Here is a 24513-nt window from a genome sequence, read left to right as displayed (position 1 = left end):
CGTTAAACTGACTACATGAATACCAGTGTCATGCAATATGGTGAGAGCGGTGGTTACTAAATTTGCCTTATCTTCTTCTGACAAAATATCAATTAAAAAATAAGCTATGGGAACCTTCCAATGGTCATTGATGGCATTTACCAGAAACACAAGGGCCTCCTTTGCTTCTGGGAGTGAATCATCATCAACATCAGTCCCCATGTCCACATAACCACATGTGACCTTTCCATCCCATTCTATCTTGTTCCTGATGGACATTTCATCAATGATGAGGCTACAAAGAACAGGTTTACCTGTGGCATTACCCTCTTCCACTTTAAGCTTTAGAGCTGTTAGAGCTTCTTTTGTGAAGCCAGGAGAGCCATCAACATGTTGGTACCATTTTCTAAGAGTGCGTGGATGAGGTAAGCATACATTGAACACCTTTCTTACATAGTCGTAAGCCTTACTGGAGTAGAAGTGCAATGTAAGGGCAAAGCATCGCAAGCCTTCAGAATACTGTTGCTGTTTTTTCCCCAACATTTTCTGGAACAGTTCTTCAGCAGGACCTGAGAAGGAAGCCTGTAAAGGTAAAAAAGATTGTAAGTAGGAATAAATAACTTATGCATGGCTATAGAAAGTTCCTAACATAAAAAGAACGTAGTTGTTGGTTATAGGACAATAATCAATCAAGTATTTTAAGATCACAAATTTCTCTTAAACCAACAAATGTAGTGAGTATAAAAAAGTTTTACTGACCTTTAACACTGCTGCAGCATTTTCATTTATCATTAGTTCCTTCTGTAAATGAGCCACCAATGAATTTAAAGAATTAATTTTTTTCTTAATTCTTGTATTTTGTTTAAGTAGATTTTTCAGTCTTTTCCTTTGAGAACAAATTGTGCTGCGTGCATTGAAAAGACATCTCTTTGCCTTTTTGGGGGAATTCATGTCACTTTCTTCAAAATCACCAATGTACGGTAATGCTTTCTTTTTCTAGACTTGCCTAGAATGTTAGAGCTAGTACTGGGAATGTTTTCGGTGGATGGAGTCTGCTGCTCAGTTGAATTATCATTACTTTCACTTACTGGAAGTGAAGATGAAGTGCAAGAAGTGTTTTGACTTTTAGGTGGCTTTCGATGTTTTTTATTCAGGTGTTCTGGAAATTCAAAAATAGTCGGAACTGATCCTTTCAGAAGAAATGGATGGCCAAATCTTTCTTTGTCGAAGCAGCTAGGTTTAAAATGCTTTGAACAAAGTTTACTATATTTTGATGGCTGAAAACCCTCTCTCTTCATATTCATGACCCATTTCTTCAACAATTCGGGGTCTGAAGGGAAACTGAAATAAGTGAATAACATAATCAGTTATGCTTAGAAGGTGATATCCAGCAATGTATCCCACAATAACCCATTGTCAACCCCACTCCTGCAACATTTATATCTTACATTAAACAAATTATGTTTTTAAGGTCTAGGATTCAGGTAGGTGGGGGAATGGGGGCTTTAAACAAGGTACCATCCCGGCATTTTCTTGGAAGGAGTATTGGAAAACTCGGGGAAAACCACTACTCTAAAGATAGTCAGCACCTGGATTCGAACTTTCTATCTCCGGACATTCGGCTCAGCCGCGTAGTCATGGTGCTTACGTACGGCTGTGCTGTGTTGTCCAGTACTCTTTTAGAAATAAATTTAAGCTACCAGGAAAAACGAGTGTCAACAAAGTTCAAAGTAAGATAAGTCCACGATGTAGTTATAAGTCAGAACTAAACTATATGTACCTAGGCCTAATATTCCATTTGGACCCAACGGTACAAGTAAACATGTTAATATCTATGGGAGAAGAGTACAAGTCGTTTTCTAACTTATACACGTTTTCCCCGGCAGCCTAGATGCCGTATGAAATCAAGACAGTGTCTTTTCAGTTACAGATTTTAATCCTTACCTGTGAAAAGATATCTTACTCCCCTTTTCAAATCTCTGACTGCAATTGTAAGCAGAGCAAGATATGACCATTTTCGCTATATTCTTTCAGACTGGTGTAATTCACTTATCACATCAACGAAACTACGTGTTTTTTTATATTTGTAACACATTAAAATTGCATAGAAAAAGCCTGGTTTGTCGACAATGAATCCTTGAAATCTCCCCGCTTACACCGATGGCCCGCGCAATATTTACGATAGGTGCCCAACATCAGCTGATTTGTATCTTGGCGCCACGTTCTGCTGGCAGCGCCCCCTCTATCTATTTGTATGCTCGAAGGGTAACATCATAGACGTTAAGAAAGCTCTTTGCTAGTGGCAACAATGGGACTATTCAAATTCAGTCACATACATTGTTAGCTCAACGTCTCTCTGAAAGGTACCGAAGGTTGAAACAGGCCAGCTAACCATGATCACTAACGACAGCTTAAAAAAAAAGAATAAAATGTCATGGGGTTGTTTCCAACTCTTTGTGAATTCGTGAGGGTTAACAGATAGCCAGATATTGGGAACTAACACTAACTAGCGTTCTCGACATGTGATTAACTTTATACTAAAACTCGAGATTTTATCACAAACCAATAAGATGACTAGGTGGAGAAATGTAAGTTAATAGGAAACAGTGCTGGTCCTAACGTGGTGACCTGGGGTAACTACCCATTATCCGATGCTATGAGTACCTACCTTGTAGGATAATAACTTAAAGAAGTGATACGCTAAGTATTTCTCAATGGTTGTCGCGAATGACTCACCCGATAACGCGAAAGCCTTATAAAGACGTCCTTGCGGACTTATCGTTCAGTCTTTGAACAATTCTAAACTATGACGCCTTTTCTGTCCTTGCTGGTTGTTGGTTTTGTGACTGTCGTCATACACGACTGTAGCTGTGATCCTAAGCCTGCTCGGGGATTTAGGGTAAGTTTTTTTCTGCCAAAACGTATTTAATTCAGAGATTAAATCAAAGTAAATTCAAACTCGTGTCCTCATCTTGAGGTGATGCGGCTCTTCTCAGGCACACCCCCATTGGAGGTGAGCACTAAATCAGAGTGACTGTGTGGAACAGGAATTTGGGGAGCAGATGACGGAATTGTAGTGTTCGATGTAGTTGTATGTAAATTTGGCGAGGAAAAACAAAAAGGTTCTGCTTTATGGAGCTGAATTAAGGTATATAGGCACCGTCGTTAAATCTGAGCGCCTGTGTGCAGCGGAATCATTGGATGTGATTGGAAAAGGTGGACTTAAAAATATCCGGAAGAGAGAAAGAAACATGCTAAGAGGAAAATGAAATGGGGAGAGGAGACTCAAATCTAACAAAGAATTGTATTAAAGAACAGAATGAGTGGTTGAAATTATGAGGACGATTGTTGAAAATAGACAACACCCGACTAATGAAGAGAATCTTTGAATTCTTAAGAAAGAAGAAGACAAAGCTGAAATTACTTGATTACTTGATTCAAGAACTGGAAAAAATCCAAAGAAAAGCAGCTCGATTTGTTCTGGGTGATTTCCGACAAAAGAGTAGCGTTACAAAAATGTTGCAAAGTTTGGGCTGGGAAGACTTGGGAGAAGGAGACGAGCTGCTCGACTAAGTGGTATGTTCCGAGCTACCAGTGGAGAGATGGTGTGGAATGACATTGGTAGACGAATAAGTTCGAGTGGCGTCTTTAAAAGTAGGAAAGATCTCAATGTGAAGATAAAGCTAGAATTCAAGAGGGCAAATTGGGGCAAATATTCATTTATAGGAAGGGGAGTTAGGGATTGAAAGAACTTACCAAGGGAGATGTTCAATAAATTCCCCATTTTTTGTTAAATCTATATATATAAAATAAGAGTTTTGTCTGTACATTGCTCAGAATTTGAAAATAATGGTATTTCTGTATCGGTCATGTCCATAGTAACAAGAAAATGCACTTTTTACTTTTCCGTAATTTCTGTCTGTCTGTCTGTCTGTCTGTCTGTATGTATGTACACGCATCACGAGAAAATGGTTGAAGAGAATTTAATGAAAATCGGTACGTGAAGTCGGGGGATGAACCTCTACAATCTAGGCTATAAATCATTTTACTCACGCTGAGTGAAATGGTAGTTTAGGGGAAGGCCTAAAATTGAATTCTCAACTATTTATGTTATTAATGGGCGTATTTTAAAGAAAATGAGTATACAAAGTTGGGGAATAAATTGCTAGAATCTAGACTGTCAATACTTGTATTCACGCTGAGAAAAATGGTAGTTTAGGGGAAGGCCTAAAATTTAATTCTCAAATATTGTTGTTATTAGTAGTCCTATCTTGATGAAAATCGGCATGCAAAGTCAGGAAATAAGTCGCTATAGTCTTGGCTGTAAAATATTTTATTCATGCTGAGTGAAATGGTAGTTTAGGGGAAGGCCTAAAATGTAATTCTCAAATATTTCTTATTAGAAGTGTAGTCGGTGAATACTAGATAACTAAGGTTATATAGTATTAAATTTCCTATTATTCATGTCTTATACATTGTTACCGTACTGGCTATGATCACCAAGATATTCATGAATTTGAATTTTTGTTACTAAGTCCATATCAGCGCCGAGTAACGAGAAAATGGGTAAACAGTATTTAATGAAAATCGGTATGTAAAGTCGGAGAATAAGAAACTACAGTTTACGGTACAAAATATTTTACAAATCACAGAGTCGAAAGAAAACTAAATGTGTAGGCCTACAATATAGAAAGCTCATAACACTGATCAACAATAACATTACATTGACCATTGTTTGTCGTGATGTTTGTGTCTTCTGTTGCCCCTCATCTCCGGAAGATAGGATTACTGCTGCGTACAGAGTAATTTTTATTTGATTTCCGTCGCACCGACATAGATAGGTTTTATGGCGACGATGGGATAGGAAAGGGCTAGGAGTGACTTAGGCCTTAATTAAGGTACAGGCCCAACACTTGACTGGTGTGGAAGTGGGAAACCACGGAATACCATCTTCAGCGCTGCCGACAGTGGGGTTCGAATCCACTATCTCTCGGATGCAAGCTCACAGCTGCGCACCCCTAACCACACGGTCAACTCGCCCAGTCGGACAGAGTGTAACAGCCTGCCTGAATATTGATGGGAAGTAGCTGGTGAGTTAGATAACTTTCTTCTTTAGCATGCCATTCCCCTGGTTTATAAATTTGCTGATACTACTGGTATGTAACACACTGGATCATCATAGCATTCGGGCTATTCAATCCCTACTCTGAGGTACTGATTGGAATGAACAGTGTGCATATTTAGCAGAATAATGACATATGGGTGTTCATGGCAATCTGCGGCCTGGTCATCCCAGCTCTGGAACTTTGGACTATTAGATTGGCACCGCAATCTAACCGCAGCACTGTTCGTTAAAAGTGATAAAACGTGCGGCTTTCCATGTGATCGAGTATTTAATATGATAGCATTGCTCTTAATCGCTACATCCATACTTACGTTTTTGTAATGACCTATGTTGATATCAGTTAGGAAAACCACAAAGTCAGTCTTTCTGAGAATCCCGTAGCGAAGCACGGGTACATCAGCTAGTCTATATATATAAAATAAGAGTTTTGTCTGTACATTGCTCAGAATTTGAAAAGAATGGTATTTCTGTATCGATCATGTCCACAGTAACAAGAAAATGCAGTTTTTACTTTTCCGTAATTTCTGTCTGTCTATCTATCTGTCTGTCTGTCTGTCTGTCTGTCTGTATGTATGTATGTATGTATGTATGTATGTATGTACACGCATCACTAGAAAACGGCTGAAGAGAATTTAACAAAAATCGGTATGTAGAGTCGGGGGGTGAGCCGCTACAATCTAGGCTATAAATTATTTTATTCACGCTGAGTGAAATGGTAGTTTAGGGGAAGGCCTAAAATTCAATTCTCAAATTTTTATATATTGTTAGTGGTCATATCGATACATACTACATAACTAACGTTATATAGAATTAAATTTCTGATCATTTACGTCTTATGCATTTTTACCGTACCGGCTATGATAACACAGATATTCATGAATTTGAATTTTTGTTGCTAAGTCCATTTCAACGCCGAGCCCCGACTAAATGGGTAAACAGAATTTAATGAAAATCGGTATATAGAGCCGGGAATAAGAAACTACAGTTTAAGCTATAAACAATTTTATTCACCCTGGGTGAAATGGTAGTTTAGGGGAAGGCACCTAAAATTTAATTTTTTAATACCTATGCTCTTGGTCCTATGAAAAAGTACTACATAACAAAAGTTATAGAGACTGTCATTTCCGATCATTTATGTTTTATTCAGTTTTACCGTACCGACAATGATAAGAGTGATATTTCAGAACCGGAAGACAATTAATAATGTGAAGGCCTACAATATCGAAAACGCGTAACATAGATCAACAATAACATTACACTGAGGTGATACTGCTGGTACGTAACACACTGGTTCATCATCGTATTCCAGCTATTCGATACCTACTCTGACGCGCTGTTTTCAATGAGCAGTGTACGCACTTAAGTCAGAGGCTCAGTTAGTAGTAGTAGCAGTAGTAGTATGAACTGGTCTGGAATTACAATTTAGCCCTATTCCAAATTATAGTACTACAATTCACTAAATAACTCAAAATTCAACCCTGAAAAGAGCCATTTGTTAGGAAAAGCTTCTTCCTCTTCACTTTTATTAAATCTACATTAATTTTATTCCAAATTAGCAGCGAAGCTGTGGTTTCTTCTCTGGCTTGGAGGAAAAATTGCGTCCACGTCAGATAGTTCTTTCCTTCACCAGTGTAGTGAATTGAGATTCAATCAATCAATCAATCAATCAATCAATCAATCAATCAATCAATCAATCAATCAATCAATCAATCAATCAATCAATCAATCAATCAATCAATCAATACTGATCTGCATTTAGGGCAGTCGTCCAAGTTGACAGATTCCCTATCTGTTGCTTTCCTAGCCTTTTCCTAAATGCTTTCAAAGAAATTGGATTTTCTGACTCATCGGGTACTCCAGGAAACAGATAAGTAAACGGGCATAGTTTTTACCCTGGGACTATCCACTATTTGACCTCCCCCTCCCCCCCCCCCCGAAAAATGGAAGAAGATTGTTCACGGATCACGGATGTCTGCGTCTTGGTTATTCCAGCTCTGTAGCATTGGATCGAGTATTTCATATGAAGGCATTGCTTTTAATCGCGCAATTCCTACTGACGTCATTGTAATGACCCATGTTCATTCCAGTTGGGAAAACCAGTAAGAGAGTCTTTCTGAGAATCTATAAAGGCAGGCGGAGAGTGAGTGTCTGCAATTACAATGAAAACTCCCCAACCTGATTGTGACTGACGGTAGGCAAGCTGGCCTACCATTACATTGAAAATTACCCAACCCAGTCTTCATATGAGAAAAGACATTGGTGACTTGCCCGTCGTGCTTCTAGGGCAACGTTAAGAGCTATGCAACTTAATACAATCTTGCTCACAACGTTTACACTACATACCCTAGAATTCTGTATAAAATTTAGAATTCCGTAGCGAAGCACGGGTAGATCAGCTAGTCACTTAATAAAATGCTAGGAAAACAACAGATAGCGAATCTGCCACCTGGGCGACTGCCCTAAATGCAGATCAGTAGTGATTGATTTAGTTCCAACTAGAAAGAAAATGTAAGGGATAATTTGGTGTTTGATGGGAGTATACAAAACTATAAGACGAGGAAATATGCAAATGATGATACGGAGGTGGGCCACCTACCAAGGGACTGCAAACTGACGGGAAAATCAGAGAATATTATTTAGATGGAAAGAGTTGTGTAAAACAGGAAATGAACGTGAACTTTACGCTCGTGTTAAATTATTAAACAGGGAAGAAGAATAGAAAGAATTTGCTTTACGTCGCACCAACACACATAGGTCTTAGGGAAGGGCTAGGAGCGGAAAAAAACCGGCCATGGTGTTAAATAAGGTACAGCCCCAGTATTTTCCTGGATTGAAAATGATAAATCACAGTAAACCATCTTCAGGGCTACCGCCAGGGTGATTCGAAACCACTATCTCCCGAATGCAAGCTGACAGCTACGTGCCCCAAACCACGCACCCAACTCGCTCGGTGCAGCGAGAATAGTAAAACGACTTAATATTATAGAGGAATGTGGGAAAAGAATTCTAAAGAAGGTGGAAATAAAGAAGACTATATAGTACACGAGGATGTAGTGCAGGAAATATCTCTCCTGCTGATTTCATACCCCTTTTCAGCCTGCGACACAATCCTTCTCCTTCGGCCTGGCTTGAAATCGAACCCGGGGCCATCTGAACGGAAGACAATTACGCTGACCACTCAGCCAAGGAGTCAGGCATTCTAAATGTTAAATTAACTCCACTGTAGATCAGAATGGCCTCTGGAACGAACGACAGTTTGGTAAAATCTTCGACTTCAGATGGAACGACTTCTTAAGTTCCCCTATCTTCCTCCGCTTTATCTACATTGCACTCGCAGATAATAACAATCCATTCTACCCTTATTCTGCGGGCAGAATCTGAAGTACTGGGACAAGGTGGTCTTTATCATGTCTTCATGCCTGCATTGAACCAGCATTTCCACTCCTTTCCACAAGAATAGGCTTGATTTTGTTGTGCAAGATGACGTCATATACTTTTAAGGAAAGGAGACGAAATCTTGGTTTAGTGCAATGATTGATGGATAATAATACGAATGTGTCCAGATCAGAGAATTGTTATCAGGGCCAGATTTTCAAAAACGGCGAAGTATTCGAAGAACGTTGCGAGGAAAAACGTATTACTTTTATATATTTGGATAATGCCTTTGCTGGTGAGACCTATTATTTACAGTGCGCTATGTTTTCTGGTATGGGCTAAATCAATTTTGTTACTTCACTGACCTGTCTCCGTCATTTCCTTGGTTTTAACAATATGAACGTGACCGAGGTATTTTTGGTGCTATTTTGCTTTACGTCGCACCGACACAGATAGGTCTTATGGCGACGATGCGACAGGAAAGGCCTAGGAATGGGAAGGGAGCGGTCGTGACCTTAAGGTACAGCCCCAGTATTTTCCTGGTGTGAAAATGGGAATCCACGGAAAACCATCTTCAGGGCTGCCGACAGTGGGATTCGAACCCACTATCTCCCGGATGTGAGCTCACAGCTGCGCGCTCCTAACCGCACGGCCAACTCGCCCGGTGACCGAAGTATGAGCGATGCTAGTAATGCCATTCCTTATGCAGCCAGTCCCTCCTATGAATGGTGTAAAAATGTCGCTCATGAGGTCGGTTGCTTCATGGATTTCAGTGGGTTTGGGAGACTGATTTGAAATAGCAACTTCTGGCTCTGTGAGGATTATTATTATTTTTTTTTTTTTTGCTATTTTGCTTTACGTCGCACCGACAAAGATATGTCTTATGGCGACGATGGGATAGGAAAGGTCTAGGAAGTGGAAGGAAGCGGCCATGGCCTTAATTAAAGTACAGCCCCGACATTTGCCTGGAAAACCATCTTCAGGGCCGCCGACAGTGGGGCTCGAACCCACTATCTCCCGATTACTGGATACTGGCCGCACTTAAGCGACTGCAGCTATTGAGCTCGGTGTGAGGAAATCAACGGGAAACTTACGTCATTCCTCATTTCCTTACAACACCTCTTCAATGATACCTAGACCATGTACTCTATGTCAGCTGATGGCGGAGCTCTTGAGGATCCAACCAGCCTTCGGGGTGAATACCCAACATTGGCTACAGAAAGCATCAAACAGAGATTCGAGTGAGAGTAAGATGGCTTGCTCTACTGAGAGTTTAAAGTGCGGAAGGTGAGTTACTTCAGACAATCCAAGAAACCTGTTGATAGGTTGCAGTGAGATTCAATAATGTGTACAATGAGTTTTTATTTCAAACACTGTAATAAAAACCACGTCTGAATAATTCCAACTCAGCCACTGGGTGTTTGTTGTCATGTTTTTACTCACCTACATACAACATGTCACCCTACAAATCACCACACAAACACGCAATGGTGAATACATCGTCCATCATAGAGTTGGCGTCTGGAAAGGCCTCCAGTCGTAAACCTGGATTAATCCACATGTAAATCTATCGTACAGTTACAGGAATGAACAAAGCCAGTTTGTGTTTATGTTGTAAGGGAGCTAACAGGTATCATACAATTTAAGAGAGTAACAAAGCTAGTTTGTGTTCAGGCTGTAAGAGATCTAACACGTATCATACAGTTTAAGAGATTAACAAAGCTAGTTTGTGTTCAAGCTGTAAGGGATCTAAAACTTGCCGTACAGTTTAAGATATTAACAAAGCTATTTAGTGTTCAATTAAGAGATCTAACACATGTCATACAGTTTAAGAGATTAAGAAAGCTAGTTTGTGTTCAAGCTGTAAAAATCTAACACGTGTCATACAGTTCAAGAAATTACTAAAGCTAGTTTGTGTTCAAGTTTTAAGAGACCTAACACGTCATACAATTTAAGAGTTTAACAAAGCTGGTTTCTGTTCGTGCTGTGAGGGATCTAACAGGTGTCATACAGTTTAAGAGTTTAAGAAAGCTAGTTTGTGTTCAAGCTTTAAGAGATCTAACACGTCATACAATTTGAGAGTTTAACAAAGCTGGTTTCTGTTCGTGCTGTGAGGGATCTAACAGGTGTCATACAGTTTAAGAGGTTAAGAAAGCTAGTTTGTGTTCAAGCTTTAAGAGATCTAACACGTGCCATACAAAATAAGAGATTAACAAAGCTAGTTTGTGTTCAAGTTTTAAGAGACCTAACACGTCATACAATTTGAGAGTTTAACAAAGCTGGTTTCTGTTCATGCTGTAAGGGATCTAACAGGTGCGATACAGTTTACGATATTAACAAAGCTACTTTGTGTTCAGACTGTAAGAGACCTAATACATGTCATACACTTTAAGAGTTTAACAAAGCTAGTTTGTGTTCAGGCTGGAAGAGATCCAAGAGTTCTCAGAATTGGGGAGTTTCACGAAGTGAGTTCTGTTTTTCTCTTCTTTTTCAGGTTCCACCGGGATTGCGCTTGTCTGTTCCCCAGGTGAAGGTAAATCACTTTAAAATAGAAAACTGTGGAAGTGATTCGGACCCGGCGAGACTGGAGGATGTGACCGTTTCGTCCAAAAACGGTGCTGTCACTGTTGGTGGTTCTGCTGTGATAACAGAGCAGTTGGAGAGCCCAATCCACGTGAGTAGCAAGGAAGATATTTCAGTTTGAATCCATTAGTAATGATTTAAAACTGTTGTCTTAGGTAGCGTCAACACTGAATACAATATACCAACATAATTTACTACTCGTCTCCATCTAGGATTGCTGCCCAGCGGACAGATTCACTATCAGTTATTTCTTTCTTAATCCATTTACACTCCAGGGTTGGTTTTACCCTCAGACTCAGAGAGGGAACCCACCTCTACCGCTTCAAGGATAGTGCCCTGGAGCGTGATACTTTGGGCCGGGGACACAACTGGGAAGGAGAACCAGTACCTCGCTCAGGCAGCTTCACAAGGGCCTTGTGGGACGATGGGAAGATTGGAAGGGATAGACAAGGAAGAGGGAAGGAAACGGCCGTGGCCTTAAGTTAGGTACCATCCCGGCTTTTGCCTGGAGGGGAAGTGGGAAACCACGGAAAATCACTTCGAGGCGGGAATCCACCCCTATACTCAGTTGATATTCCGATGCTGAGAGGACCTCGTTCCAAATATCGTGGGAGAACCGGGATTCGAAGCCGGGTCTTCGATAGTGGCAGCTAATCAAATTAACAACTACACCACAGACGCGGAAAATTTGTCATTTACTTTGTAAATTTATTGGTTCTTAACATTTTCATCGCTAATCCTCGACGTCATGGAGGTGGGGACGTTTGGATGGGTGGGGGAGTACACCTTTGTATTTACTGAAAATACGTCCTACAGGGTCACTTGAAATAAATACCTGCGTTTAATTTTAAGAATGTCGTTAGAATAAGTGTGGTGTTGAACCCATAATTCTACGATGAAAAATAATTCCAGATATTTATTTCAGCTACAAATAACTTTTTTGAGAGTAGCCATATTTTATTTCAAGAGTCTCGCCCTCTCGTGGGAACAGAGCTCTCCGCGATCAGCGAGCCAACATCTCGTGAAATGCCGGGATACTTCGATTGACCTCGAGTATTGAATAAATTATCAATTTCGAAAAATCCTTCATAACGAGAGACTTTGGTAACATGGTAAAGCCAGGAATAAAGGGTCTAAATTTTAATAAACCTTACGTGAAGATAGAATCCCCAGGGTAAATATAAATGCAGTTAAGCCTGTAGGAAAGTTGGCGTCCTACTGGCGGATTTGCGACACGTGCCGAGGTCAGTTTCCTGAAGAAAGACCGCGAAACTACATGTCAGAAATAATTCATTACGCCCGTTGCAAGTATGGGAAAAATATAAATTTAACACCATAATGAATTATAAGTCTGTATGAATTTATGGCATAAATTTCAAGAACATTTGTCCAGTGGATGTGGAATTAGCAGATTGCTTGGATCAACAGGTGCGCCATTTTCAGGTTTTCTTTTCATTTTTCTCGTTTTCGCTGTCCAATAATCTGTGATATTTCTACTTTTCTCCGAAGAAATTTCTTCGATCCTGTAACTAATAACACTAACGCCAATCAATGTGACTGCGTTTGAAAAATTAAATAATTATTTTTTTCTTGATCAGTGGTTTTATATAAATAAATTTGTGCATTTAATTGATTCAATAAAAGTTAGTAAGCATATATTTGTTCCTCATTAAACTCTCTTCTGAACCCCGTCTTTTGGTTAAGATCGTGACCGAAATATTCCCGCTGCGACCCCAAGATTTAAGAGTTCGATATTGCTCTACTGCAGCAGCTGTGGCCGACCAACGATGGAATGGTAAGTTAAAGGGTTCAGTGTCTCTGAAAGTACTGGGGTGTAAGAAAATAGCTCTTCCAGAACTACTGATTCTGCTGTAGTAGAAGTGAGAACGTTATCTTCATCATTATGTATTTTTCCCAGTTTCTGCTTCCGTGTGATGTATATCAATGTTTAGAATATAACGATTACAATTTTATTTCTAAAATGTACAAGTAAAACATTTTGTATAAGTTCACGATTTCGAGTAAAAATTACTAAGAATGAAATCGCTACAAGTTTCTGCCGGTAGCAGATAGAAAAGGGGGCTTCTACCCCAGGGGCTAATATGCAAGATGGCGGCCGCGAGCAACTATCTAGTGCTAGGGCTCCCGAGGCAAGATGGCGGCCGCGCGCAACTACATAGTGCTAGGGCTCCCGAGGCAAGATGTCGGCCGCGCGCAACTACCTAGTGCTAGGGCTCCCGAGGCAAGATGGCCGCTATACATTGGTTATATGAGACTAACGGAGCTGGGCCACGAGCTAAGGGTTATATTACACAGTTCTTATCGGCTTAACTTTGGAGAACTGCTTCAGGGGCTCACAACTTGTAACTTATGATCTCATGACCCTTCTTAATCTCTGCAAATATTTTATTACCTTTCCAGCTATATCTACTACCGGTATATTTTCACATAGTATACTTACTCCGCTGTTAGCTGTATATTCTAGTAAATTCATTATTATTTTGCAGAATTTATTACTAATTACGTATAGTTATTTCTTACCTACTCCAATAGCCGATACTTCTGCCCCATACAATGCTCTTGATATCACAAGAGTGTTGAAAACATTTTTATGTAGCTTATAGTTAGGGTTTGGCATTTTTCTTTCCAAATACACGTGGTAGATAGAGCAGCCAACCCTTTCATTTTAGCTCGGGTTATTTGTTGATTCCACCTTCCATTTGATGTTATTATAATACCTAATTATTATTCTATTTTTTGACCACTTCTAGTTCTATGCCTTCTAACCACTACCTTTCGTTTTTATTTAGTTTCTTTCCCTGTTTACAAACCATTACTTTTTATTTAATGTTGCTTTTCAAATTCCAATTACTGCAATATTCAGCAGCTTTCTTGATACTATTTTGCATACCGGCTAGCGTCAAAGATAGCGGAAGGATGTCGTCTGCAAAAAACCAGGTCAGGAATTTCTCTATTGTTCAGGCATGGACATGTTCTATCTTCCTTCCCTTCATTATCCAAAATATCGTTAATAAGAAGTATGAATAATATTTGTGATAATATACATCCCTGCTTTAGTCTAATATTTGAATGTATCTCTCCTATCGCTAGATCTTCCTTTACTTTAATTGTGCATATCACTTCCGCATATCGATTTTCTATAGCCTTAATAATTTTATTAGACATGCCTATTCAAGCCAGCATCGCAGCGATAGCCCGTCTGTTAACAGAATCAAAAGCTTTTTTCAAATTTATAGCTGTAATATATAATCTACCACATTTCCTTTCTATGTATTTATCAATAATTGTTATAATTCTAAACTAGCAGTTTCCCGCTGGCTCCTCCCGCAAAGTATGGTGTTGTTCGTTACTATCCTCACGGATGTATTTGCAAAGTTTCGAGTTAATGAAATAAAGCACATGATTTGCTGTGGTAATAGAATGTAATATTATGTCAACAAAACACTTGAAAATACATCACACAAAGAAATTGAATTAAACGTTCCTTAGAACAACACTACGTGCCGAACTGTTAAAAAGTCATTCAAAGATCTTCGTCATGGAGACAAATGTACTCATAACTTTTTTCAAAATCTACCAGTTTAAGTATTTATTACCTCAAAAGAAAGCGCTTGATCCACTGAGTGTTTTTAGACCAAAACGAGCTGCATACCTCAATTAGAACTAACGATTGCTTCATTGAAAAAAAAGTTGAAGAAATGAGACGTCAAATTGAATGTGCACTCATAACTTTCCTCAGAATCAACTAATTTGAATAGTTAAGCACCAAAATGAAAGAGCTTGATCCACTGAATGTTCTTAAGCCAAAACGAACTCCTTACCTCAATTAGAACCAAAGGTATGATTGCTTCAAAGAGACAAAAAATTGAAAAATCAAATAATATGAGGAAGGTGGAAGTTAAGTGATTTATAGTACATGATGACAAATCTGTGCATGAATACTTTTCAATTTAAAAAAGAATGAAGGAAATCGACCGGATAGAACGGCCGGACTGACTGACTTTAGTTTTCATAAACTTTTAAATATATAGATGTATTTTCTATGGTTCTCATTCCTTTTCTGAATACCGGCTGGTATACCGAGAGTAATCCTCTACCGGGCGAGTTGGCCGTGAGGTTAGGGCCGCGCAGCTGTGAGCTTGCATCCGGGAGATAGTGGGTTCGAATCCCACTGTCGGCAGCCCTGAAGATGGTTTTCCGTGGTTTATCATTTTCACACCAGGCAAATGCTGGGGCTGTACCTTAACTAAGGCCACGGCCGTTTCCTTCCAATTCCTAGCCCTTTCCTATCCCATCGTCGCCATAAGACCTATCTGTGTCGGTGCGACGTAAAGCCACTAGCAAAAAAAAGTAATCCTCTGCTCATTTTATAATTCATTTTGCTAATATTCCGGTATATATATTATTCAACGTATCCAACCCCCCTCTAATTATCTGTATCCATTCTATTTCCCTTCCTTTTGTACATACAACGTATTACTCCTTCTTGTCAACATTTTGGGATTTTTCTGCCATCAAAAATGTTGTTAAATATTTTAGTTATTATTTACATCATCTGTCTGTTCTTACCTAGCTCTTTCCAAAATTCGATTGTAATTCTGCTAATAGCACCTGATTTACCTCCCTTTCCTTTTCTTAATGTCTCTAATACTTCATTCATGCTTATTGGATCGTCTTTCTTTTCGTTCAAGTAGTGTATCCACGACCTATCTATATGTTAAATAAAATCTTAACGACCGTGTGTCTGTATAGTGACTATTTTGGCGAAATTTTCGTTCTGTTATCTGTTTCAGGTGTAATAATGACCATCTGCATAGCTTTTAGCTTTGGTGTCTGTCTATCTGTCTGTTTGAGTTGTTATAACTTGAAAACTACTGAATACATTTTTACCAAACTTCATACTGAGAATCCACCTGTCCTTGGGTAGGGTTTAGGGCCAAGATTGTTTCTAAATCCCTGAAATGACTGGGGGTTTATGCGAAACCGTGATTTTGCACTCCCACAAAATATACACAACGAAACTTAATGAAAATCTACCTGCCTTAATGGAAATCAATTTCTAAATCTTTTCTCTCATGTGCATCATTTTGATACAAGGATTAATAAGGGAGATATCATTAACGGACCGTTTTCCAGTCTAACTTCTAGTGGACTTTTATTTAGCTGTTTTTTGTTGATTTGTCTGTTCGTCCGTTTGTTGTGTTCTTATAACTGGGAAACTACTCTATATATTTCTACCAAACTTTATATCTGTTCTTGGGTAGGTATTAGGGTCAAAGTCAAAGTCATCTCCGTACAAGCCATGAAGGCCCTTGGAGGCGTGGAAGGTAAAGGCTTCCACTATCCGTAACCTCGGCGGGATAGAGTGGTTAGCTCTATGCTCGGCCACCTTTGCCCCCAGGAATTAACCTGGTACTCATTTTTGGTGTAGGCTGAGTGAACCTCAGGGCCATGTGCACCTCCGGAAGTGGAAATCACGTTTCTTAAATTTTACGACTTGCCGATTAGGGTTAATATTATTTCTGAATCCCGGATTGGTTTGGGAGTTTATAGAAAGTCGAAACAGTGATTTTACCTTCCCACAAAATGTACATGACCATCCTTAATGGAAATCAATTTATAAAAAGTTTTTCTCATGTGCACTTTTTTGATAGGAGGATAACAAGGGAGTTATCATTAATGGGCTGTTTTATGGGCTGTCATGCCATTTAATGTGGGGATAACTAAAGCGCCATTGTACAACAGATAATAAGAATGAGGGAGGTTATCGTCAACGATTGGTTTCATGAGTCTATAGCCACAGTGTCACTCCCAGTTTCAGATGAACAACAATAATTATGTAAGGGAGAAATGGGAAGAATTACGCACAACTTCAGACCAGGAACTGTATCGTTCAATAAACTCTGTGATCTGTCTCCACTTCGCTCAGCTTTATCGTACTTCACGTTACTGCCACGTGCCTTCGTAGAAGAATATCAGTTTAACACGCCGTATTAAACGTTTGAATGTAATGTAACTTCGCATAAATTCATGAAGGAATCGTGATATCGATTACCAGTCCCCGTGTGAAGAACGGGTACATATGCTAGTTGTTCATATATTTGAATGTACTATACATACAATGTGTATTATATGGGTAGGTGATTGTATGATTTTTTAATGTACGATATGGTCCACCTTTGTGGTGTAGTGGTTAGTGTGATTAGCTGCCATCCCCGGAGGCCCGGGTTCGATTCCCGGCTCTGCCACGAAATTTGAAAAGTGGTACGAGGGCTGGAACGGAGTCCACTCAGCCTCGGGAGGTCAACTGAGTAGAGGTTGGTTCGATTCCCACCTCAGCCATCCTGGAAGTGGTTTTCCGTGGTTTCCCACTTCTCCTCCAGGCAAATGCCGGGATGGTACCTAACTGAAGGCCACGGCCGCTTCCTTCCCTCTTCTTTGTCAATCCTTTCCCATCTTCCCGTCCCCCGCAAGGCCTCTGTTCCGCATAGCAGGTGAGGCCGCCTGGGCGAGGTACTGGTCATCCTCCCCAGTTGTATCCCACCCTGGAGTGTAAATAGATTAAGAAAGGAAAGGAATGTACGATATGATTCTTCCTTGATATCTCTACGTTTGATTATTTTATTAATACTATTACAGTTATTATTGTCATCAGTAGTTACTGTACTATGAACAGTGTTCTAGATTAAGAGTGGTTAAGTATAAGAAAGAGAGTACAGTACACCCCTAATTTTGCCAGAATTATTATTATTATTATTATTATTATTATTATTATTATTATTATTATTATTATTATTATTATTATTATTATTATTATTATTATTATTATGTATGTGTGTATGTATAGAGGCGATGGCCTTGATGTTAGGGCCCTTTACACAGCAAGCATCATCATCATCATCATCATCATAATATGTATGTATGTATGTATGTATGTATGTATGTATGTATGTATGTATGTATGTATGTATGTATGTATGTATGTATGTGTAACTCCATGTCTCTGTTTCAGGCTAAACTCGTGATTCTGGCACAACCGGACCATGTACTTAGTGCCCGACCAATGACCATCCCCTGCAACAATGGTATAGGCTCCTGTGAGTATGAAGATCTCTGCGACTTCGGTATTGAAGAAGACGATGCCTGCCCATCCATGATCAAGCAGTTGGGCCTTCCTTGTAAATGTCCAATACAACCGGTAAGAATTTCTCTCTAACGCTCACCTCATTGCTTAGTTCAGCCGTTCTCTAAAGAGACGTTATATCTTCTATCTATTACCTGGTCATACTTTTGGAACAAGTTTAAAGTTCGGCGACCTTGGCGGCGGTAATTCTCTGAGGTGAGAGAAAACTTGCAGCATTTTTCGCATCTCGACATGCCCCGTCTCGGTAGAGCCACTTACTGTAAATTTACACCTTGGCTCAGTAACAGATGGGTAGCACTAGGGTCTGTGGTCCGAGGGGGTCCTGTGTTCCACTCACGATCAGACTACAAAATGTTGTGTGTTATCGACACTTCCCTGTAACTCATACACATCGCATTTCACCACTACAATGTGAAAGGTTCTACAATCCAAGTTTACTGTACCGGGCGAGTTGGCCGTGCGGTTAGGAGCGCGTAGCTGCTAGCTCGCACCCGAGAGATAGTGGGGTCGAACTCCACTGTCGGCAACTCTGAAGATGGTATTCCATAGTTTCCCATTTTCACAGCAGGCAAATGCCGGGGCTGTACCTTAATTAAGGCCACGGCCGCTTCCTTCCCATTCCTAGGCCTTTCCTGTTCCATCGTCGCCATAACACCTATCTGTGTCGGTGCAGCGTAAAGTAAATGGCAAGTTTACTGTAAAACTACTTTACGTAGAGTACCCTGTATCGGCCGATACAAGAAAATGTCGAGTTTTAAAAAATCCAGGGAGTTGTCTCAATTTACAGTCAATTCAACATCGCGAGAGTGTAGGGCAAAGGAGGGCACAATTCGGCCTCAATGAGCAGCGCCCCGGCTCAGGTACAGCCTAGCAGCTGCTTGCACGATTCTCAGTTACAACTACTGTAGTGAAGACTTTTAAGGCTGGTTTCAACAACGTGGGTTAAATATACTCTAATCCTGCGTTTGTTAACTTAGGGTTAATATTTGAACTCATTCTTACGAGTCAGGCGTTTCAGCAAGCTATTTCGGCAGAGGGTTAACTAACACCATATTAACCCTCGCCGCAAACAGTTGCCGTACCGATCAAGGAGGCAGTGACTAAAAATCAGAGATTATGAACGCACTTCTTGCGTGGTTCTTTTGCTTATTTCTTGTGCGGTATTTAGTTTTCTTCCTCAGTTCCTGGTAGGTATTATTCTTTCGTGATCGAGACAGAACTGATTACAGTGATCGAAAAATTGCAGAAATTCAGAAATGAAATAGGGGCACGAATTTTTCTGCTTTTGAGAAAACATTACTTATTGAATTAGCCACCAAGTAGCAAACCATTCTAGAATGCAAGAAGACTGGCGGGGTAAAATTAAAATGAAAGGAGGACACATGGGAAAAAATAACCGGGGAATTTAATAGCGTTGCCTGCGTTACTGGCCATCTAGCAAACTATATAACGAATTTTGAGGTTAGAATCACTGATTACTTGACAATTGACAGAAAAATAACCCTTGTTGTCTCCGACCATTATATGAAACGACCCTGTGGTATAAAACCTTAATGTAATCAATACCTGCAATACACGAGAGAGCGAGAGAGAGAGAGAGAGAGAGGCCTGTTTTGATCAGTTGTGTGTTCTAACCTCTCGCGAATTTCATCGACAACCTTACTGACAGTCTATACCTCTTCAGAAATTGTTCCTCAGATAGATTTTCAAAGTCGTTCCTTCTTATTATGGGCCCATTTCTGTTAGAAACACCGTTTATAAAATCTAAATAAAGCAAATCTGCATCAGACGCATGATTTACAATGGCCGTTTTGTTTTTAACCTCGAGTTAACAGTTTAACCCAGGTGAAACGAGGGATTAACTTACCTCCGGCCTTATCGTAGAGTTAAAATTAACCTCCTTGATGAAAGAGAATGAATAGTCAAATTCAGAGTATCCAGTATTCGGGAGATAGTAGGTTCGAATCCCACTGTCGGCAGCCCTGAAGATGGTTTTCCGTGGTTTCCCATTTGCACACTAGGCAAATGCTGGGGCTGTACCTTAATTAAGGCCACGGCCGATCCTTCCCACTCCTAGCCCTTCCCTGTCCCATCGTCGCCACAAGACCTATCTGTGTTGGTGCGACGTAAAGCAACTAGCAAAAATATGTGTATATATAACTTGGGGTTAAGGTTTAACCCACGTTTATGAAACCACCTCTCACAGTTTTATTGTAGCTTACCTAATGTCTCGTTCTACTCAGTGCATGGTAAGGAAGAAAAGTAACTTACTTTATGTGCAGACAACCTGTAATAAATAAATATGTTTGATTATATTCATTTCATTAGGTTATGCGTAGGAAACAAAGTTAATTATTATGACAAGTGATAACAAAATACTCTTTTGACTACTACCTGTAGTCACGGGAGGCCTACATAAAAGCTTGTTTAGGAACACAGCCTAAACAATGAACGACAAACGAAGTGCACGATTGTATTGTGTAAATATAACATACTTAGCCAGGTACATTGCTGTGGCTTTGCTTGCGCCTGAGACTCCTCATATCGCCATCTAATCTTTACAGCACGAACTATTACAAGTCAACTACTCTCGGCCCTTCCCGCGCTCATCAAGCAGCGGGGCTCTCTCACTGCCCACCTATGGTATAGTGTTTGTGTCCAAGGTGCAATCACATTCTGAAATTACGACCACTTTGTGAGAAGCTGTCCTCTCAAGCCGTTTCTAAACCTTCTAATCAATACATTTCTTATTAGTTATCTGACACGCCCTCCCCACCATATTCTCTCCAGGTACCTATGCTCTCTGTTGCCTTTTACTTCTGCGTTACTTATCAGTCAGATGTAGTATTTCCTGAGTTTACCATTCACTTTTTAATATGATCTTCACAATAGGTCTTCCAATGCGAGATATGATATTCATAACTTGACTTATTTCCTGTGGCTCCTTCAGGAGCATACGGCTTCGATGAATTTTCGTCAGCGGATTCTGCTGCGGGCCATCCGACGTAGTTCTCCCCAAGGACCAAGGGGAATCCCCAGGTCTTTTCTGCCTCACTTGCCTCCTCCAGTACTGATCTCTTCTAGGTCTGCCGTGGTCGATCCCGCTTTCGTTGTCCTTGCGGATTCCATTCCAAGGCTTGCTTCTCAATGGCTCCATCCTGCTTTCTCAACGTGTGTCCTATCCACCTCCACTTCCGCTCTTTGATCTGATTTCCTGTGGGTGTTTCCCCAGTCACTTCCCATAGATCTTCGTCACTAATCGTTCCCGGCCAATGAATGTTTAAGATCCTGCGCAAACACCGGTTTACGAAGGTCTGCAGCATCTTAGTAATTCCTGTAGTGACTTTCCAGGTCTCACGTACATAGAGGACTGACTTGACGTTACTGTTGAAGATATTCATAGCACAAGAATATTATTAATTCTCACCGCCTTGTGTCAGCTTTACATATTTTTAGTATGGTTGAAAATCCATTCCCTTATTTTCCAACTAGTTGATGTACCAGTGCTTCGCTACGGAATTCTACATTGTATACAGAATTCTAGGTTACGTAGTGTACACGTTGTGAGCAAGATTGTATTAAATTGCATAGCACTTAACGTTTCCATACAAACGCGACGGGGAAGTTACCAAACATCTTTCTTATATGAAGACTGGGTTAGGGAATTTTCATTGTAATGGTAAGCCATTGCCTACCATCAGTCACAATCAGGTTGGGGAGTATTCATTATAATAGCAGACATACACTCTCCACCTGCCTTTTTAAATCCTCAGAAAAACCGTCTTAGTAGTTTTCCCAACTGAAATGAACATAGGTCATACAATGACGTCAGTGGGAATGGCGCGATTAAAAGCAATATTTTCATATGAAAACTCAATCAAATGAAAAACCACACATTTTCTCACTTTTAACGAACAATACTACGCTGCCGATCTAACAGTGCAAAGTTCCAGAGCTGGAATGACCAAGCCGCAGACAGCTGTGATCCGTGAACACACTTCGTCTTATTTCGGCCGGGTGGGGGTGTCGAATAGTGGAGACTCCTAGGGCAAAAACTATTCCCTTTTACTAATCTGTTTCCTAAGAGTACACGATGAGTCGGAAAATCTCAGTTCGCTACACAGGCGGCGGAAAAATCCGACTTGGAGGTAAATTTTTCCTTCAAGCCAGAGGAGAAACCCCATCTTCACTGCTAATTAGGTATAAAATGAATGTAGAATGTAATAAAAGTGAAGAGGAAGAAGCTTTTCTTAAGAAACGGCGCTTTCCAGGGTTGAATTTTGAGTTATTTAGTGAATTGTGGTGCTATAATTTGGAATAGGTCTAAATTGTAATTCTAGACCAGGCCATACTGCTGCTGCTACTACTGGTACTACTACTACTACTACTACTACTACTACTACTACTACTAAGTGAGCCTCTGCCTTAAGTATGCACACTGCTCATTCAAACCAGCGCGTCAGAGTAGGGGTCGAATAGCTGGAATACTACGATGAACCAGTCTGTTACGGCAGCTATTTTCCGCCAATATTCAATCAGGCTGTTATACTCGGTACGCAGCAGTAATCCCATCTATCGGAGTTGAGCGGCAGCATAAGAGACAAAGAACATCACAACAAACGATGGTCAATATAATGTTATTGTTGATCAATTTTAAGAGCTTTCGATATTGTAGGCCTTCACATTTAGTTTTCTTCCGGCTCTGAAATACCACTCTTATCATACTCGGTACGGTAAAACTGAATAAAACATAAATGGTCGGAAATTGTATTCTCTATAACTTTTGTTATATAGTACTTTCCGATAGGACCAATAACATAGGTTTTTAAAAATTAAATTTTAAGCACCTTCCCCTAAACTACAATTGCATCCAGGGTGAATAAAGTTGTTTATAAGGTAGACTGTAGTTTCATATTCCCCGACTCTTTATACCAACTTTCATTAAATTCTGTTAACCCATTTTCTCGTGGCTCGGCGTTGATATGGACTTGGCAACAAAAATACAAATTCATGAATACCTGTTTTATCAAAGCCAGTACGGTAACAATGTATGACATTAATGATCGGAAATTTAATTCTATATAATTTTCGTTATATATTATTTATCGATAGGACCACTAATGATATAAATATTTGAGAATTAAATTTTAGGCCTTTCCCTAAACTACCATTTCACTTAGCGTGAGTAAAATTATTTATAGCCTAGATTGTAGGGGCTCATCCCTCGACTTCACATACCGATTTTCATTAAATTCTCTTCAGCTGTTTTCTCGTGATGCGTGTACAGACAGACAGACAGACAGACAGACAGACAGACAGACAGACAGACAGACAGACAGACAGACAGACAGACAGACAGACAGACAGACAGACAGACAGACAGACAGACAGACATTGCGGAAAAGTAAAAAATTGCATTTCCTTGTTACTATGGACATGACTGATACAGAAATACAATTCTTTTCAAATTCTGAGCAATGTACAGACAAAACTCTTATTTTATATTTTCCAATATGCAGCATTAATTCTAACACGAAGAAGGTTAAAAATATGACCACCATCGAGTTCGTACTCGAGTTGCCTTCACAACGAAGAGGAGTACTAACCCGCTCCGATGATGATGATGATGATGATGATCCTTGTTCTTTAAAGGCGCCTACAAATTAGGTCATCTGTAATCTGTTCCGTTAGCACGGCCTACACTCTCAGCTGTTTTCATGTTCTTCTTCTGTTTCTTCTTCCAATGCCGTCTCCCTGCCAAGGTTAGCGATCCAATTGATTAAACTCGGCAAACAGCGAGTGGAAATATTTCAATGGAAATTCGTCCATACCAACGGCGCAAGTCTTTAAGCCAGAAATTTCTCCGTCTTCCACAAACCGTTGTCTTTCCTCTCTCGATGATGAGTTGGAGAGGTTCACCTCTCAAGATGTTCCCGATGTACGTGAGCTTTCGTTCCTTCATGGTTGTTAGAAGTTCTTTTTTCTTACTTAACCCATGTCTTCGACAAAAGTGTGCAAAACGGTTTTTATTTTTCCTACAGAGTAGATGATATGTGAGATAAGTACGTGTAATATTATCTACTGTGTTATGTGTTACAGGGTCGCTACACCATTGGGGAGCAGACGTTTCCTCTGGGCCACTTGGGAGCACTGGCCACTGGGAAGTACGGATTACTGGCAAACCTCACTCACAATGACAAACAAGTCTGCTGCTACAAAATCAACTTCGCTCTTATGACGTGATTCCGTAGAACTTCGCTTTTTCAGCTTCAACTGTTTGAAGAAA

At 40.0% G+C, this 24513-nt stretch overlaps 1 protein-coding gene across 1 annotated transcript; it reads left to right on the top strand.

The window, feature by feature from the left end:
* Positions 1 to 2754: 2754 nt before the first annotated feature.
* Positions 2755 to 24513, top strand: LOC136878710 (ganglioside GM2 activator). Its single transcript, XM_067152149.2, has 4 exons — positions 2755 to 2878; positions 10974 to 11153; positions 18096 to 18281; positions 24327 to 24513. The coding sequence occupies exons 1-4, from the start codon at positions 2786 to 2788 to the stop codon at positions 24468 to 24470; spliced, it is 603 nt and encodes a 200-aa protein (XP_067008250.1). The 5' UTR covers positions 2755 to 2785; the 3' UTR covers positions 24471 to 24513.

This window comes from Anabrus simplex, chromosome 8 (assembly GCF_040414725.1).
Source record: "Anabrus simplex isolate iqAnaSimp1 chromosome 8, ASM4041472v1, whole genome shotgun sequence".
Classification (NCBI taxonomy): Eukaryota; Metazoa; Arthropoda; class Insecta; order Orthoptera; family Tettigoniidae; genus Anabrus; species Anabrus simplex.
The sequence above is the reverse complement of the archived record's forward strand: the minus strand, read 5'-3'. Positions and strand labels throughout refer to the sequence as shown.